The 18,151-nt window shown below is 39.8% G+C and overlaps 1 protein-coding gene across 3 annotated transcripts in view; it reads right to left on the reverse strand.

Annotated features, from left to right (window-relative positions):
• Positions 1-18,151, reverse strand: part of LOC149231865 (putative protein phosphatase 2C 21) — a 342,884-nt gene that overhangs the window by 191,145 nt on the left and 133,588 nt on the right. For all 3 annotated transcript variants that reach the window (XM_089379293.1, XM_089379292.1, XM_089379291.1), the window contains one exon: positions 1,597-1,702. In XM_089379293.1, the coding sequence (XP_089235419.1) occupies positions 1,597-1,702 (106 nt within the window). The remainder of the gene's footprint in view (positions 1-1,596; positions 1,703-18,151) is intronic.

The raw sequence follows: 18,151 nt of genomic DNA on the forward strand, positions 1-18,151 counted from the left end.
GCTCTAGTGCCTCCTTCCTTCTCCTATTGTGTCATATTTGTAAATCCTTCAATCCTATCCCAAGTTGTTCTTAAGGGGGGATGTTAGGATATTCCGACACATAGGATATAGTTAAGTTCAACTTGGTCTAGTGTAGAGTTAGGTATAGAGTTAGGTAAAGTGTGTTTCTTTACCGTTGTACATTTTGTAACTTACAATCCGACGGTCACGATATGTAGTGATCCGACGGTTCATTCTCTCCTCGGTATTACCGACACTTGATCCGTGGCTTGACACCCGATTGGTCCATGAGTTCTATTTAAAGCGCATGGAGGGTCTTTGTTCGGGTAATCCGTGCATGAGAGAAGCTTATGTAAATTTTCATTCTTTGATTAATAAATTGCCTGTAGTACCCACGTTGGGACAGGCCGTGGACTGTTTCCCTCCTTGCACTTTGAGGGTTTTAACCACGTCAAAAATACTGGTGTATTGATTTGAGATCTGGTCGTGAGCGGTGTCCTTTTGGTGTTCCTTCTGAGGAACTTACCCTGTAAATTCCTACACTTTCTAGTGTTTGATTTTAATTTTTGTTATAAAAACTTTATTTTTATTCATTTATATTTTTTTATTTTAAAATTCATTTTAGTTCAGTCTTTCTCTTATAATTTGATTTTCCTTCAACTTTTTGTTATGTATATTCAGTCTATCTTGATTTATTTAATTTTCTTTGTTTCTCTAGATTACTCTCTTTATAAAACCTAGTTTCATCAATAATTTATATATGCTTTAAGTTTATTTCCTTTTTAATTAAATATTTTATTATATTATATTTTTTCCCTAACCTGAGATTCTCTTAATCATATTTTAATATTCTACTCCATTTTCTTTTGATTCTAGTGGTATATATATATATATATATATAACAATTGATATAATATTTATTTATATGATAATTTTATTATAACAGTTTATGTTTGCATTTATTCCAATTAGAATTCTTCCCATTTTTGTAATTTTCATCGGCCTCTTTTTTGTTTTTTGACTTTAATTAATACTAGTTTTTAACCTTTATTTTTTATAATATTTAATTTCTTTCCGCTTTTTTTAATTTCAATTTTTTCTCATAAATTTTTTTTATAAAATTTATTTGATCTATAACGTCTATTTTTGGATTTAGCCATTGCATCTCTACTATATAATTTTTCTAATGGATCAGACTATCCATCTTTGTCCTGATGATGAACCACAGTAAGTGGTTCGAAATGTGTCAACCTCAAAAAACCTATGCGATTTATCCAGAAGAGTCCTTAAAGAATACTAAAACATTCTTAACCTTTCCCCTACATGACAAATTCAAGTAAAATTCTAAAGAATATTTGCTCAAAATTGTAACACTTATTAATCAACTAAACTGAATTATTGTACTTTTCAATGCTTGAATCCCCATTCAGATTGATAGGTTATATCTTTTTTATGTGCTACTTTAGAAACAAATAAAATCAACCGAAAATTCAACAAGAAAAGTAAGGATCCATCTCAAATTCTAATATACAAAAGGATGCATTCTGCATGGTAAATGAACAACCATCCATGCTAGAGAAAGGCCAATGAAACAACCTCAGAAATGCTGTTTGAAGGCTTTCACATAAATCACCATTTTTATCAGCTTCCGACTTTACAACTTGATGAAGATATTTGGCACAAAACTTGGCAACAACTTTACCTGTATGATAAGTAATCAGTCAGAAAATGCTTTTCAAAGAGTCCAAGTGATAGCCAAAATGACTTCATATGAAAGTAAACAGTTTGCAGCAACTACATCAAGATATAGTTGCCGGTAAATTGACAATGGAAGTTCAGCAAGATTCTAGCTTTGACATATCACGTCACTAACATATATCAATCCACCTTCAAATAACGGTGATTTTTATTTCAAATCATTCCAATAAAATACTATTGAATTCTATTCAACACATGAACAGAAAGAAAATGAATCTTTTCCAAAGTTAAGGACAAGACAATCAGAAATTTTCTAGTCTGTTAAACATGCAACAAAACATAAAACAGAACTCATATATACAGGATTTTGTAATATTTGATACTGACCACTAAATCTGGGTTGCAATCAACCTCATTGTGACAAAAAACAGGCAACAACTTTTTTGTACAGCAGTAGAGACTTGTAGTTGTAGTTCTTTCAAAAGCCAGAAACTAAGTAAAATTATAAACATGAAATTTAAAGACACACTGAGACCCACCCCCAGTTCATAAATCAGAAGTTAAGGTTTTATTTTGTGAAATAAATTTTCAGTTATGCAATGGGTAACAATGCAATTGTTGATTTTTTTGTGTAGCATCAGGAGGTATTCCCGTATGGCTAAGAAGTCTTCAAGTTGGTCTAAACAAATTATGTAAATTTTACTTTTATTTAATCAAGTCGGCCCAGCAAGTGAAGGGGTGTGTCTCTTGACTTATTTCACCCCATTTGACAAGTATAGATAGAGGGTGTGATGTCACATTTTCACCACTGAGCAAGAGCAATTCATCTTCTCTCTTTCCATCATCTTACCTCTGTTGGACAGCCGCACGTGTGAGAAGCAAGAAGTCCGCATGAGAAGCAGAAGTCCACAGGAGAAGCAGCAAGTCCGCAGGAAGGCCACAGGAGGAGGTCCAAGGAGCAGCAAAAGAAAAAGTGTTGGCTGTAGGTGAAACAGGGCTTAAGAAGGCTAAAGGCACTGACCTCAAAGGACAGCAGGTTGGCCGGGTTTGACTGGTATTTTGACTTGGATATTGACACAGATTTCTAGACAAATTGCTGATTTGTAAACCTCATTGAAGAATAATTTCTTTTAAAGAAGAGTTGTTGGGTTTTCTCCCAAGGTTGGGTTTCCCAGGGTAAAAATATTGTCTCTATTGTGCATGGTTGTCTTTCTATGATCTTTATTATTTCCATTGTATTTACTGTTGATATTTTCTGAAGTGTAATCGCTCAATGATATCAGTGGCATAATAATATTGGGTGTAAAACCATTAGGAAGTAATTATCTAGCAGAAAATTGTATTCTATTGTACATCTTGTAGAAATTCAACATGGTCTCAAAGCTTCATTGAAATATCAACCGTTGAAGTATTCAGCGACTTGATTGGTTTTTAGATCTATTGTCAAAATGGCACCAACTCTCAAAGTTGAAGACAGATTAGATGGTGCCATCAACCTAAAATCATGGAAGACCAGGATACCCCTTATCCTGGAAGAAAATGAGCTTTAGGATCATGGGGAGAAAGTAATTCCAGAGCCAGAGGGATCTGAGGAGAAAGCCAATTATAAGAAGAATGAAGCCAAGGCTAAAAAAATCTTGGTAGATTCCATAAAGGACCACTTGATTCCTCATGTTGTTGCATTATAAACTGCCAAGGAAGTATATGATGTTCTAGTAGGATTGTGTCAGAGCAGCAAAGAGTATATTCAATCACCAAATTATGCCATGTGTAAAGAATAGACATCAAAAGATTATTGACATGTGTAAAGAGTATATCCAATCACCAAATTATGCCAATAATGAAGCTCCAAGAAAAGAGAGAGATATCCAAACATCAAAGTTCATCCATTACATCCAAAATCCTCCTCCAAAAGGGATAGCGAAAATCTCACAAGAGATAAGAACCCAATCCAAGTGATGATGATGAAAATGAATCATCTCACTTTTATTTATACACTCTCTAATGAATTTGATTTAGCTAAATTGGCCTAATTGAGCCCCTAAAATAAAATAAAGTGCCTGATAACGATACTTTGGTGACAAGCCCATCAAATAGCTCAATAACATAATAAGAAGCCTCTCAAGAGGGTCGAATGATGAACAAAGTGAGTCATTGGACCTTTGAGGAGGCCTAATGAAGTCCAGGGGGTGTCATGATGAAGAACAAAGTGAGTTGTTGGGCCTTTGAGGAGGCCTAATGAAGTCCAGGGGGTGCCATGATGAAGAACTGGACTCCAAAAATAGTGAACAAGGGGTTGGCTCCTTGTTTTCCAAGCAAGAGCCTGTAGTTCTCCCAAGTAGATGTAGGGGAGCACAAGGACATCCTCATGGGTCTCCAAGTGGATCAGAAATGTCTGTAGACCATCTGTGAGGGCTAGGATGATGATATAAGCCTTCCCTCTATAGCAGGAGACATCCTCTAGACTTTGGAACATCTGCCAAGTGAATGGTGCATGTCTGGAGCCGGTTGGGCATGGTGAACCAGCTACATCATCCTCATCCAAAAGGTGGAACACGAGCAATAAACAAGTGGTGTTGGGCATCCATGAAGTATGCTCTGCTATGGTGGAGGCCCATGGCTCTCAATGCTCACCCTAAAATGCCAATGTCTAGAGGGCTAGGACCTCGTATAGGGAGACCAAGCCCCAAATGGAGACCCACTTGCAATCCTGCATAAGATCCAATGTGTCCCCTTGCCCTCCAATACAACAAATCATTAGAGTAATCAAGTAAAAGAGCTTACAAGTCATGGGATCAATGGGGCACTTCATGGTGGCATGCCCTTCCATAGTGGGCTTTGGCATGTACAAGTGTCTCCAAGCTCAATAGGGGGTTAACCAAGGACCCTATTAGGTGGTTTCAACCTCTAAAGGGGGTGACATGTCCATGGTACATCCCTCAAATGGTAGGTGGCAGATGATATAATAATGGAGCAGAGTGGGGATCAGGGGAATCATCTAGACCACATGTCATGGTACAAGGGTAGTTGTAATAGGGGAAGCCCACACCTGGGTATATGAGTGTAGGAGGGAGCAGATCATGGTAGATGAGTTACCTCAACCTTTGTTTATCCACCCTTCTTCATATGTCTTTTGCCTTTGACTAATTTTCCTTCAAAACTGCTCGAAGCTCTAGGAGATGAGAGCATGATGTGTGATATTTAGCAGTGAATACCCCCTTAAGGTGGGGCATTTCATTGCCCACCATGGGTTGGGACAATCATGGGTTCCTTAATGATGGAAGGGGCTCATTTAGGGCCCATAGAAACTAGGGTGATGGCGATGGGTAAGGGGTAGAGCTCATGTCTAGCTGGCTTTTGCCCACGTGCTAAATTTGTATGTTCCGACCATCCTTTGCATTTTGTGCTACATTTCCTGTTGAGAGTGGCCAAATTATGCTTTTTCTTTTTTTTTTAGCTGCAGCAACCTCCGGGGAATCGTTTCAGGCCCGACCCAAGGTGTGGACAAGGGGAAGAGGTGGCTAACCCTATGTGGATCCCGTGGAGACATGTGGATCCAGACGGGAAAATAGATGAACAGGGCTAAAATGAGTGGAAGGGCAGTGATGTAGGTAGTATCGAGAAGCAGGACCACGCAACCAAAATCAGGATTTCCCATGTAGTGTCAACCCTGAAGCTAATGGCCAGTAAGGAGATCCCACGGGACTAGGATACAAGGGTAACCATGGAATCGGGTAGTGGAGACAAGAATACAGACCTAAACCACTCTCTTCGTTTGATCCCCCCACCTATCCATGCCCAAAAGTGCCCATGAAAAGTAAACGAAATTACTCAACCAAACCAGTGAAAAGTCATACCTTTGGGGTCGGGAGGCCCACCTTCAAACATACAATTATGACAAGTGGTTGAGGGACCACATGGCTAGTTCAGGTGACAGAGACAATGGCACATACAGCTATCTAGTGGTTGCAAGAAGCTGCTGGCTGTCGGCTAAGGACCATCTAGGAGAAAAAATTTCTCCTATATACACTACCCACAGGTGGTGGATAACATCTGGCTCCAACTAGGACATGATCTCTTGGGAAGTGCGCAAAGCTACTTGAACGAGAGGTCATGAGAACACTAGCAATCTCTTGGTATCGTAGACCTATTACCTGCACATATCAAAGACCAAGCACACATGGCAACATGTTTTTGTGGTGTCCTATGATCACCCATGCTTAGTATTAGGCCATAAAATTCAACAAGAAATGAAAGTGCAAATTTAATCTAGATGCAACTAATCTATCATGAAAATATCATAAGATGTTAGTTCTAATGAGAAAATCAACATGCAATGCATCCTACCCTAACATGCATATAATACAATGTCAAGTATCAAGGAAATGAGTGATACAATTTAACTTGACTAGTTGCGGCCATAGTTCATCATTGAGTTTGGCAATGTAGTAATAATCCTCCCCAACTTTCCCATGAATCCTGACAGGCATTGGATTTTTATCTACCAAGACTACATCCCCAACCTTATATTCCCTTTTAGGCTTCCACTTTTTGTTTGCTTTGTGATTTGGTCGCTTGAGAATACAAACTTCTTATGAAGGGAGAATGGGAAAAGACTTCTCAATCTCATGTACCTTGTAGTATGGGATCAGTCCTGGCTTAACCACATGAGTAGGGTATGCAGGTTCTCTATAAAGAATAAAGGGGGTTCCATCAAATTGCGGAATAGTGGCATATGACAAGTCCATTTGGAGATGACCTCCAACAGTGGCTCCCCACTTCCTTGATAGCAGCATTCCCCGTACATCATGGATATCTATGACCACAACATCCATAAGCAATGATATATCAAGGTTCATAGCCAAAGAGATGTTAAGATCTTTTATGAGGCCCTCTACTTCTACGGGTTTGGAGTTAAAGCCACACACATTTTTATACTATAGAGTGATGTTACGACCTAATTGCTTCATGACTTTTAGTGGCATGATATTTACAGAAGCCCCTGAATCTAACATGCAATTATGTAATAAAAGGTCATTTACAGCTAAGGTAAGCATGAATGGCTCATGCTTGGGTTGAGATCAGGAAGGTGGATATTCTACAATGCTTCGGGTAATTCCTCCTCTTCAAGACCCAGGGATTTCTTGATTTGCCATTGTTGTCAGGGAAGCTTCACAATCTCCTTTAATGGAACTTGTATAGTCATTTTCCCTATAGTGGTCTCTAGATCAATGTCAAGTCCAACCTCCTTACCTTTATCCCTTTTGATGGTTTCTTTCTTTTTGGGATCCTTTTTGGAATTGGCTTTCTTCGGAGGATCCCTCTTGGGGGGGTCTTTAGGGAGAGTCTCTTTGGGAGAGACTTGCTTGGGAATTGAGTCATCTTTGTTGGGTTCCTTGGAGGTCGCGAGGTCTTTGTTATTGTCCTTCCATGAATATTGGACCCTTTTGAATCTTCCACTATCATCAATGTTAAGGATTGGCTCTTCTTTTTCTTCTTTGGTAGTGACCTAACCAGTGGGAGGATGAATATATGAACCCCCTAGCAAATGTTGGGAGGATGAATATATGAACCCCCTAGCAAAATGTTGAAGGCTTCAGATTCTACAAGGTTAGCCTGCTCATCTACTTCTTCATCATCACTCTCATCCTCATCACTTTGCTCATCTTCGAAAGATGAATCTTGCTCAACCACATTAGTTGGAGCCAAAGTGTTGGGGACTTGCGATGAGCTTGGCTTGTCTTCCTCATTTTGTTTCTTAGGGAAAGGCCTCCCTTTTGGGATATAGCTAGATTTTTGGGCCCTTTCCAAAGCAGTGAGTTTGTTCATGTAGAGCCTATCTCGTGAATTCATTTCTTCACTAAGCTCTTCCATTTTCTTGAGAAGTACCGAAGGATTTCTTCATGTTGATCTTTGGATTTTCCCTTCTTGACCTTGATCTTAGCATTGGGGTGATCATTAGCATCCATCTTGGAAATTCGTAGGTTTTCCTCGACTTCCATAGCTATCTCTTTAGCCTCAGCGAAGGTTTCAGTTTTCTTGTCTTTTAATGCATAGGTTAAGTGGCCACCTACAACTTTGATAAATTTGTAAAGTATGTTAGCATCAGGGGGCTTCAAATGGTCGAGGATATCCCTAACTACCCTATCAAATTTTTGGATGAGCTCTCAGATGTCCTCCCTTCCCCTACTTATTTGATAGAACTTCTCAATGTTGAAGGTTCCTTGTGCATTGCATGACCATCTTCTCATGAACATGTCTTCTAATTGTTCAGAATCATCTACGCATCCTGGTGGAAGACTAAGGTACCATTCCCTTGCTTTCCCTTCAAGAGACAAAGCTAAAAGCATCATGAGCCTATCTTCGTCAAATATCAATCTAGGAGACATGTTCCAATAGAATTCTTCAACATGGTCACAGGCACTTATGGTAGCATCACCTTTGAACTTGGGTAGCCAATTATTGTATTTCTCAGGTAAAGGTTTGGAGTCATTACTCAATTTCACTTTTAGTCATTTTGGGTTGGTCTTGTTTTGGGTCAGCATTAGAACTAGTTACCATTTTTGGGGTAGGATCACTGACCTTTTCAAATTCAGGGAGAAGGGCAATTCTAACAAGTGATGGAGTTTGTTCTCCCCGTCTTGCAGTGGTCGTAGTTAAAGGAGGAATGTTGTCACCTTCAAGCAAACTAGGGCTTTGGACAATGAATGGAGTCGCCAGAGGAATATTTGAAATGTCATTAATGAATCAATTCCTCAATGATTCACTAGGGAGGCAGACATGCTTCCTTCCCGAAAACAGCACCAAAAATGTTACTGCTCAAACTAGCAAGGGTCCTAGGAGGGGATCTTATAGAGCAACTACTAGGTCGAGGGAAACAATGGAGCGATAGCCCACTGTCACCTCAGCTAAGGCTCCCTTCTCTTTATGGACTTTCACCGATGGGAGGAGTCCTAGTATGTGAGGAATCACTAGAATATATATAGTCAATGATAAGATAAGGAAGTGATTCCTAAGCCTATTCGCAAGAGAGACTCAATTAAATGGGTTGCTTGCTTTAGAAGCAAGGTGATGGGCTCTCTAGGAAGGACTAAGAGGGCTTTTGAGGATAGGGTTTGGGAGTATGCTTTGTTAAGGAAGCCCCTGGTCTCAAAGGCCTTATGAATGTTTGGTTTCTAGGTGATCTTTGTGGAATTACATCACTTCCTGTACCTTCCCATCCATGGGAAAGTTTGTATGTGGATTTTATGGGAGGGTTCGCTATGTCTAGAACAGGTCATGATTACTTGTATGTAGTAGTGGATAGGTTCAACAAGACGTGCATTTTAATGCCTTGTAAGAAACAAGTGACAACTGAACAAACTGCACACATGTTCTTTTAGCATACATGGGTCCATTTTGGGTTACCCATATCTATCGTATCAAATCGGGATTCTCGTTTTCTTGGAGAGCTTTGGTCAAGTTTATGGAAATTAATGGACACTAAGTTGAAGAAGAGCACAACATTTCATCCACAAAGAAATGGGCAGGGAGAGGTGGTGAACGAAACAGTAGTGCATTTGCTCCAAGGATACTGCAGCAAGCATCCTAAGCTTTAGAATGAATAGCTACACTATGTGCAACATTCCTACAACTGTGCCCTACATTCTTCCATGCAAAATCTCCATTTGAAACTTGTTTCGGGTATCTGCCTAAGTGTCCTTTAGATTTTTCTTTTGGGAAAGATATTGTGGTAGATGGACATAGTGATGTAGACAAAGCTATGAAGTTTATTCATAAAATTCAAATGGTGCATCAAGTCATACAAGAACAATTAGATAAGAGCCAAGCCAAGTACAAGGCAAGAGGCGAGATAAGCATCAAATAGATCATCAATTTCAAGATGGTGATCAAGTTTAGTTAAAGATCGACAAGGAAAGATTGAAAGGTGAAGGTAAGAAAATTAAACCAATCAAGTATGGTCCATTTAAAATTTTGGAGAAGAGTGGTACTAATGCTTTCCGTCTATATTTGCCACCATATATGCAAATATATTCAGTTGTAAATGTTCAGAAATTGAAGCTGTATGAAACTCCTATGGTCATCGATCAGGATGAGAGTGGTCAAGTTCCTTTTGTTGGTGAATTTGCTCCCTAATACTTAAATGAATTACAAAAATATGTTATCCTTGACAGGAAGATAAAGACTTCACGCAGGGGTGATCTGGAATATCTTCGAGTGGCTCTTAAAAGGGTACATCCAAGCAAAGCATGATGGATAGAGATTAAGAAAGTGAGGGAGTTGTACCCTCACTTATTTGATGAGAAAACTAGACTTTTGATAGCTCAAAAGCTTCCAATGGGGAGGATTGATTCAGAGGGATCTTCATGACTGATAAAAAATTAAAATCTTCAAATGTCTATGCAAAGATCGCCATGTTGAAGAGCTCATCGAGAGCTTACCAATGCCACTTGAACAGAATCAAATGGATGTCGAATGATGAAGCTATGGCGTTCTAAAGTTTTCAAGAAATAGGCAAAACGTATGTAGTGTGCCACATGGCAACACCACAAAACAAATGGCAGTACGAACGTTACAAATGTTGATGTGGCAGTACGACTACTAACATGTGGCATGAAAGGTGGACCAATTAGAGTGTGACACATTGCAAGGTCTACTGACAAGGCCGACGGGTGATAGCGCCAGATTAGGACACATGGCATCAATGATGTTGGTCGACATGGCAGGCTCGTTGAGCAGGATGACGTGACAGGTTGGCGTGGCAGGATGACGTGACAGGTTGGCGTGGGCCAATCAGAAGCTACCACATACAGCCTCCAGTTGGACAAGGAGGTTCCAAAATGATTGTGAATAGATTAGCGAGGTGGTTCAAACCAATGTTGTTAAAAGCGCGAGCGGGATTAAATCGGCGCCGGGAAAAAAGCGGAAAAAATCAGCAAAAGCGGGAAAAAAGCGGAAAAAAACGGGAAAAAAGCGTTTGGCACAAAAATATTCATTTTTTTCATTTTTTTTCAATTTTTTTAATATCTAAACCATCTACAACATAAAATAAATACATTGACACATAAATATGATAAAAAAACTAATATATAAGATGTTTAATATCATTTCTAGCGCTAAAATCACACATAACATTGAATCATGTCCTGAATAGTAAGTCCTGAGTCCCAACTCAGCCTCAAAATAATAAAATATCAACAAAAAATATGATAATGTATCTCATCATGTCATAATGTCATATACAATAAAATGAAAGTCTAAGACTCTAATCCTATTGATTTCCTCTGCCCCTCTTGCGAGAAAATGTCACTGCTTTCCCTTTCCCTCTAGATGAAGATGCTGATGCCTGTGCTGGTGGAAATGGCAGTGGAGTCTGACGTGCTCTAGAAGCTGAAGAAGTAGAAGTAGCAGCTACAGTAGGTAGACGGAGACCACGTCCTCTACTGGTGGTAGTGGTAGCCCGAGTAGGCGGTGTCACCTCCTCCTCCTCCTCCTCCTCCTGCTCCTGCTCCTGCTCCTCCTCCTCCTCCCCCTCCTCCTCCCCCTCATCCTGCACTAACCAATCATCAGTGGGATCCATGAGAGGCCTCTCGGTCTCAACCCTCCATTCAGCAGTGGTGTCAATCCCATCCAATGAGATGGCATCCATATCAGGTGTCTTCTCTAGTTGCCTCACCCACAATCGAAGATTGTAGTAGACATAGACCATGTCATTAAGTCTATGGGACTCCAACCTGTACAAAGTTCATGAAATAATAATTAATAATTAATATTATAAAAAAAATATTGTTTAATGAATTCAAAAATTTATTTGGAAATTTGCAATATTTTAAATGTTTAAGTGTTAAGTTGTTAACCTATTGCGCTTCTTGTTGTGTATTTTTTCAAATACACTCCAATTGCGCTCACATCCTGAGGAGTTGCATGTTTGGCTGAGGATGCGTACGGCAAGCTTTTGCAAAAGGGGTACTCTGCCACCATACATCTTCCACCATGCGTCTACAACAAAATTACAAATAAAATTTTAAATAATAATAAGAAAAAAATGGAATTTGAAGAGACAATGAAATTTGAAACAAAGTTACAAAGTACAAACTAAAAAATACCTGGCATTTTAATCGTCCTATCAGTGACAGCCATCTCAAAGCCAAATGTGCCACCTGACATCTTATATGTCTCAATTTGTTTAGAGATCTCTATACGTTGTTCTGGAGATCTCACCATCTTCTGGACACAGGATAATAATCCATCCATGATCTCAGCATCAAAATCAAACCCACATGCATAAGAAAATGCAGGGTTCAGGAAAAGCCCAGCAGCATGAATGGGACGATGGAGTGTGTTGTTCCATCGCTCATCAATCACTTCCCATAGAAGGAGTTGTTTCTGAAACCCATCATCTCCCTTATCATCATAGTAGGACCAAATGGCTTCTTTGGCCCTGTCCATGGCTTCATACAAATAGCCCATTGCGGGCTTCTCACCATCAACCAACCGAAGAACCTTTACCAAAGGTTCAGTAACAGCGCACACCTCCTGCACTCCCGCCCAGAAGTCTTCCTGGTATGAAACTAGTCTGCACACGGCCTCTCCTTCTGGTTTGCGGCTCATTGACGAAGCACGCCACTCCTCTGAAAGAAACATTCTCTTCAAATCCCACATAGAATTCAAGAAGGATTGAAGAGATATGAAACTCGTCGCAAACCGTGTAATGGCAGGGCGCACCAACTCTTTGTTGTTGGTGCATTTTCTCATCAAGCTAAGCACAGATGTATGATTGTAAATAAATTTTGTGATGCTTTTTGATGAGTCAACAATATCTTTGACAAAGGGAATTTTCCCTATGTCCTCTAACATCAAATCAATACAATGGGCAGCACAAGGTGTCCAAAATAAAGTAGGATGCCTGTCCATAAGCATTCTACCAGCAGCAACATAATTTGCAGCATTGTCCGTTATGACTTGGACAACATTTTCTGCACCCACCTCCAAAATAAACACATCCAGCAAATCACATAAAGTTCTTGCATCTTTGATTTGATGAGTTGCATCAATAGATTTGATAAACATAGTCCCCTTGGGACAACTAACCAAGAAGTTTATAAGGGTTCTCCCCTTTTGGTCAGTCCAACCATCTGACATAACAGTGCATCCTGTTTGTGCCCATGATGCCCTAAAATCCTCCAATCTTTGGGTGCAGTCACGCTTTTCATCTTGAAGAATCCGGCCTCTGAAATCATGATAAGAAGGGATTTTGTACCCCGGGCCAACACTGGCAATAGCATCAACAGCAGGTTGGAAAAATGGATTATTCCTTACAATGCTGAAAGGAATATCACTCCAGAGGAGAAATTTTGCCATCAACCTATCAGCTTGTTCTTTTTCAGTTCTTTTTAGCATTGAACCGATAGTTGGTTGTGAACCAGGTGTGGTTCGAGGAACAAAAAATGATGATGCAGCTACCGGATTGACTGACGCTGCAGTAGAACCAGTGCCACTTGGCCCACTTCCTTCAGCTGACCTTTTTAGTTGCCTTTTGAGTTCTTCTTTGGCCTCTCTAGTGTGCTCTAATTCTCCCAATGCTCTCATGGCTCTTTGGATAAGTTCAGGATTTGTATTTATACAGGGCCCCACATCACGTCCAGGGATTTGTGCAAGGTGATACTTCAACCTGTACACCCCCTCGCGTATCTCCTTTCCACACAACTTGCAATGCAAGTTTTGTCTATCATTCGGAGCAAAAGGTTCACCATATTCCCAGAAAGGATCCAATTTCCTTGGCATGTTTGTTTTTGAATTTTGAATTTGCAAACCTATGGAAAAATAAGGATTAGGAAATAGGAATTTAGGATTACAAATTACAATTTAGCATTTACAAAATTACAAGTTACAAATTTACAAAATCCCAATTTCCAAACCCAAGTTACCCAACCAAATGGCAAATGCCAAAAAACAATGAAAATTCAAAAAACATAAACAATGTTTAAAAAAAATGAAAAAAAAAAATAAAAAATTGGTTCCCATAGTCATAACAAGTTACCCATCCCAAATCAATGAAAAATTACAAAAAATTCTTTAAAAACAATGAAAACAAAAGGAAAATGGTGCCCATATGAAGTTTCCCAACCAAAAACAATGAAAAACAAAGTTTTTAAAGAAGGAAAACAAAAAAAAATTAATCTACATACCGTTTTTATGGACAAATTGGTGATCTTGTCTTGGATTTCTCCTAAAAACACTTGGATTCGCTCCCAAAGTCGACCCAAACCCTTCAGCTCTTCTCCTTCAGCTCTTCTCCTCCTCCTCCGCGCGGCGACAGTCAGAAATGACAAATAAAAATTCGTTTTTCATTATTAAAAGCCCGCTGCCCGCGCCCTCGGCGCTTTTTTCGATTTAAAGCGCGCTTTTTTCGAAAAAAGCGCACTTTTTTTCGGAAAAAAAGCGCTATAAAATAAACCGGCGCTTTTTTGGTATAAAACGCGGGTTTTATTCGGCATACTCAAAAACGCGCGCTTTTTTGAAAAAAGCGCGATTTTTTAACAACACTGGTTCAAACCCCTAACCTTGATGGAATGAGTTCAACAACAAACCCTTACACCAATCGGCGTTGTTACCACCTACGCGAATAGACTAATATATAAAGTTTGTTGTTAAGATTGTTTTCCCAAAAATGGAGGTCAGCGGGCTTGATCCTGTGACCTCTGAGCCACTACACCAACTACTTAACCATAGTGCCAACGACAAATCTTATGTAGCAAGTTAGGCTTTGCACATATAAAGTTTGTTGCAACTAAAGATCCCATAAATGGAAATCTTCGTGTTTGAAACTGTGACTTCCCTGTTGCAAATCCAGTGCTTTAACCAATGCACCATGGCTCGATTTTGTATGGTGCAACAAATTACTAATATTTGAATTTTGTTGTGTTGAGAAATCTAGGCCATAGAAATTAGGTGATTTCTCTTCGTTAGATCACTACTTGTGAATGCTTTTTACTTCTTAGAATAGGATCTTCTTTTACTTAGGTTATTATAGTATTCTTCTTGATCAAACAACTACCAATGCATAAACCATAAAGAGACAAGAGACACAGAGTGTAGGCAATCAACAAGGGCCAAAACCTCTCCCACTTGAGAGGAAAAACCCAAACAAATTCTTCCTATAAAGGCTTCAATTGACGAATACCAAAACCAAGGCCCTTGACCTATTTGCCACTCCAAGACCAAGACACAAGTTCCCTTTCACTGCTTCTCTTTCATGCCCAAGTCAACACTTGGTCCAACTGCTTGCCTTCCTTTGTACCTCAGCTATACTTCACATCTCGGCTTCCCTTTTCTCTACTTCAAACCTGCAACTTCTCGGCTTCCTTTAGAAACCCTAGAACGTGCAAATTATCAACTTTGGAACCTTGACTCCTTTTCTCTTTAGGTGGAGGCAGCTTCCCTGGAACCTCAGCTTGATAATGAACTTGTTCCCTTCCTTAATTTTTCCTTCAAAGGAGACTATGATACCTCGGCTTCTTCTTGTTGGAAAATCAAAGTAGTTATATTAGGGTTTGATTCTCCTTTCTTGATAATTACTTGTGAGTGCGTTGGCTTCTTTTACTTCTTTATTATCTTATATTTCATCAAGAAATTACCATATTATGTGTGTATGAAGATCACAAAACAAGAGACGCAAGATGTAGGCACTATGCTAGGGCAAAACCCCCCTCGAGGGGAAAACCCAGTCAAGAAAATTCTTCCTTTCAATAGTATACTTTGAGACTCTTCAGTCAGCCTCCCAGATCTTCGACCTCCTTTCCAACAACTTTGACTAGGTCGCAGCTTCCGGCATTAGGCAACTTCTAGCATTAGTGAAACTTGGAAGACTTCGATCTCCCAAATCAGGGCACGAAACAGAGAGAGAGAGGCACCAAAAGTTCAATTTCCTTCTTCTCCTTAGACTTCCCCAAACTCGCACTTCCTTTGGCTTCCTTAGACCCACTTCGTCCTACTTTGCACTTCTCCAACTACTCTTGAGATATCGAACTCGCTTGAGTTATGATACTCCAAATGACTTCGACTTACATGTATTTATAGGCTCCATGTGATGTCGAATTAGTGTCCTTAGGCCGACTTGGTGTGGAGGATACATAAATTATATTTGACTCAATAGTAAACCTTTTTACATGATTCAAAAGCCCAAGAAGGGTCTCTTTGAATGTACAATGACTCAATAAACTCAATTTTAATCCTAGGAGTCCTTAATGGGGACTTGACTAATATAATGATAACCCAAGCATGAAACCCATGCTTTAATAAGGCGTTGTTACAATAATAAAAATTATTTTCTTTATTCTTTTGACAAGTACATTTCAGGGTGACTCAAATACATTAAATGAAGATGGAACCTAGTTACAATTTCCAACACTCTCTCTTAACTAGGAAGGTATTCATCATATATAAATACAATAGAAGATCTCAAACTATATGAACAATGAAAAACTTTAGGCACTGCAATGCCATGGACTAGATTCCTGACCAGGGAAATCTATCCATTGGTCTCTCAACAATTTAGGCACTGCAATGCCACAGACTAGATTCCTGACCAAGGCAATCTATCCAAGTGGGAATAAGGTGGACTCAAGCTTTCAGCCCCTCTAGGTACCATCAGGCTTACTTGCTAACCACCAACCCAGGGACCTAGGTGCGTATCCATGGTCAGAGCTCTACGACCCACACCACCCTCCCTACTTTGGGACCTAGACATCAACACAAAGTGTCGGCCAGATGTCCTCCCAGGCAATGCTTCACTTGCAAAGCCTCAACAAATCTCTTCCATTTCCTTATCATCAATACAATCAGCAATGTCTACCAAACCAAGCAAGTTTCTCAGATACTCAAACTTCTTATTAGGAAGAGCCTTTGTTAGTATGTCTGCTACCTGTTCATCTATCGAGACATACTCCAACTTCATGATCCCATCCTGCACCAGGTTCCTAATAAAGTGGAACTTATTATTAAAATGCTTCGTTCTAGGATGAAACACGGGATCTCCAGACATCTTGATACAACTTTGGTTGTCATAATTAATCACAGTAGGACCCAGAGACTTCTCGGACAAGCATGTCAGAAGCTTCCTTAACCAAACAGCCTCCTTTCCTACTTCACATGCAGCCACATATTTTGCCTCAACACTACTTAACGCAACGGGATCTTGCTTCCTATTCATCCATGAGATCATAGCAACTCCCAGACTAAAACATCCTCCGATAGTGCTCCTTCCATCGGTCTCACTGCCACCCCAATCAGAGTCTGTGAAGCCAATTAGCTTGACTTCATTACTATCATACTTTAGGTTGTGATATACAGTGACACAAAGATACCTCAGTATATGTTTAGCAACTATCCAGTTATCATAAGGGGGCTCTAACTAAAACTGACTAAGATGTTCACTGCAAAACATATATTTGGCCTAGCATTTACTAGATGCATTAGGGAACCCACCAATTGTCAATAGGAGGTAGGATCCACGAGACTAGAGTCAGAATCCCTCAACTTCTTGAGATTGGTGATCATAGGCGTAGTCATCGTGTTAAGTTTGGTATGTTCTATGCTTATAACAATTTACTTCTTTTTCTTATTATATTCCACCGATTAGCAATCACATGTACATAAAGTAAAGTGCAGATAGAACATTAAACGATCGACAGAAAACAAGCCAAGACAAGAGACACAAGATGTGGCGGCTAGCCGGGGACAAACCCCACAATGTGTGGGGAAACCCTTTGATCAAATCTTCTTTTATCTTCAATAATTCAGCAGAGAGAAATAGTACAATAAATCTGATTCATATCAGCAGTAGCAAACCCTAGATCAGTAGCATCAGCATTTGCGGCTTCATTATCAAACTAGGGCAGACCATATCTCACAAACCGACAGTCGGATTGACTTCATTCCACCACCAAAAGTTTCGGCTTCCAGAGGAGGTTCAGATGAACCTACAGCGCAGTTCAGATGAGGAGATCTTCTAGGCCACGCAAGTCAATCTTTACTTCTGCAGTTGCAGCTTCAGTTTCAGCAGTTTCCGGCTTCAAACTAGGGCAGTCGATATCTTGCAAACCGTTCGTCGGATTGACTTCATTCCACCACCAAAAGTTGCGGCTTTCAAAGGAGGTTCAGATGAACCTACAACACAGTTCCAAAGAGGAGATCTTCTAGGCCACGCAAGTCAATCTTTACTTCTGCAGTTGCAGCTTCAGTTTCAGCAGTTTCCGGCTTCAAACTAGGGCAGTCAATATCTTGCAAACCGTTCGTCGGATTGACTTCATTCCACCACCAAAAGTTGCAGCTTTCAAAGGAGGTTCAGATGAACCTACAGCGCAGCTCCAAAGAGGAGATCTTCTAGGCCACGCAAGTTAATCTTTACTTCTGCAGTTGCAACTTCAAATTCAACAGCTTCCGGCTTCACATG

This window comes from Pinus tabuliformis, chromosome J, assembly GCF_031772625.1.
Source record: "Pinus tabuliformis cultivar Carrire ecotype Pingquan chromosome J, CPIR1, whole genome shotgun sequence".
NCBI lineage: Eukaryota > Viridiplantae > Streptophyta > Pinopsida > Pinales > Pinaceae > Pinus > Pinus tabuliformis.